The 2,007-nt window shown below is 39.2% G+C and overlaps 1 protein-coding gene across 3 annotated transcripts in view; it reads right to left on the bottom strand.

Annotated features, from left to right (window-relative positions):
* sp2 (Sp2 transcription factor) overlaps nucleotides 1-2,007 on the bottom strand; it is a 25,557-nt gene that overhangs the window by 7,092 nt on the left and 16,458 nt on the right. For all 3 annotated transcript variants that reach the window (XM_015401466.1, XM_015401464.1, XM_015401465.1), the window contains exon 6: nucleotides 1,172-1,349. In XM_015401466.1, coding sequence (XP_015256952.1) covers nucleotides 1,172-1,349 — 178 coding nt within the window. The remainder of the gene's footprint in view (nucleotides 1-1,171; nucleotides 1,350-2,007) is intronic.

Raw genomic sequence — 2,007 nt, 5'->3', positions numbered from 1 at the left:
AACAAATAGGCGCTAACGTTAACGTGTATTAGGCTACTTCAGTTGGCTTACTTAAAAAGTCTATGACTTACTCTTCATGTGACTCGACAGCGCAGACTCGCCCATTGTGAAAAGCTGCACATCTTTTTTGCAGACTTTACAAGAAGCAACTCGTGGGGGTCCCCGTTTAATCCATAATTTGTATTTTTCATCTTCCAGCCAACGTTCATTGAAACGACAACCTCCCAGCATGGTGCCGTAGTGGTTTCATGGGGACGGAGTCACACATGGAAATAGACTGGCAGATCGCAGTCACACATAAGCGAGCAGGTTTCATTTTCGGGCTCTCCAACATTTTATTTCCCCATTTAATAAACACAAGATTCAGTTAGATAGGTATTTGTTGCGAAATAAATAGTTACAATTTCAAGCATTTTATCCAAAGTATAAGCACTTTTCAAACCTTGAAAACACAACATCAAAATGCAAGCATTTTCAAGGATTTCTAGCAAAAACTAGCAGCAGTCCAGCTGACAGGACAGGATGAATGAACGGTAGACGGTACGGATGACGTCATACACACGCCGCTTCGTTTTTAAAAGATATAAATATAAAAATATAACCAGTCAATACTTTTGACTGAGAGGGAGACTCATGGCCCAAAAAAGCCCAAAGGGGTACACAAGTCAAAAAAGGTTGGGAAACACTGATTTAGACCAAAGAAATTCAATTTGGATTGATTCCTCCCCCATGAGGACTCACTTCATGGAAGATAGAAGTTTTTCTTGTTTTTCTGTGCATTATAACGAATAAAAAGAGCCCAAACAGGCCTGGAACCAACAACTGTGGGACATTTGTGAAGCCGACTGGCAAATTTTTACAAATGGTTATTGTAAGAATAATGTAGGTGGTTTCATCTGACTAGTTTGTCTCGTTAAAAACAAAACAAAACAAAAAGATATCCATGAAACTGGAAGAGACTGGGTGCGGATTAGTTAACAGAAGTGGGGGGGTGCATTTATTTTCAACCTTTTTTACTTCACTTCTAACAATAACATAATCCTTTCAGAAATCCCCTAGTAAGTAAACTTTTTGCAACAGAAATGGATTAAAAAATCTGAAAAATTGTTTTCATTCATCTTCTTAAGACTATAACATTAGCAGGTATTTTCCTGTCTACTGACAGACGTACCTTTTGTCTGCATCTTTACAGTTGGGGCAGGTACAGGCCATGCGGCGTTTTTTCTCCCCTGGCTGACTGGGCAGCTCCAGCGTCAGCGTCTGGTCCATCTGGATGGCAGGCTGGCCCTGCGCCGTCGCCAGCTGGAGGCCTCCACCATGCATCGTCTGCACTGTTAAGTGCTGTTGACCTAATAAACATAAAATACAGAGAAATGCTATAGGAGAAAACAACCTTTAGAAATCTGCTAATGTGCTTAATAGCAGTTAAAGGTAAATGTAACAAACTGCGGAAATGAAAGCTGGAGGATAACATGCTCTGTGAAGAAAATATTTACATTATGCTTAAAACGTAGTATGTCAACAATACTTTAACAATCACATTACTTTGGGTACCCTGTCCTTATGTATGTTCATCCTTTTAGGAGGAAGCTTTTATTATTATTCTTGTTTCTGTTAAAATGGAGATGTTGATCTGCAAAATCGCTTTTTGGGTCAAATTAGAGCGAATAGGATTTATGTTCATTAGAAGAGAGTCAATGCAGGGCTGGGGGGGTTGCCATAATGTAGGGAAACTGGTTTCCCCTGATGTTCCAAACCGACACGTCTTACACTGCAATTATGAAATAACAGGCAATGTAGAAAATGTATTATTACCGTTACTATTATGGCAAATCAAATGAATACATGTTTTACTTTGTCAGCATCATCAGGAGAAGTCAAATTAAACTATCTTTATAAACTAAAATAGTTGGAGAAAAAAAAGCAACAGTAGTAAAAGCAAGTAATATTTGCGCAGACAAAAAGCAGCTGTGATTGGTCCTTGGTACGCCTTTCCGGCTGTCTGTG

This window comes from Cyprinodon variegatus, unplaced genomic scaffold, assembly GCF_000732505.1.
Source record: "Cyprinodon variegatus isolate N-32 unplaced genomic scaffold, C_variegatus-1.0 Scaffold1223, whole genome shotgun sequence".
Lineage (NCBI taxonomy): Eukaryota > Metazoa > Chordata > Actinopteri > Cyprinodontiformes > Cyprinodontidae > Cyprinodon > Cyprinodon variegatus.
The sequence above is the reverse complement of the archived record's forward strand: the minus strand, read 5'-3'. Positions and strand labels throughout refer to the sequence as shown.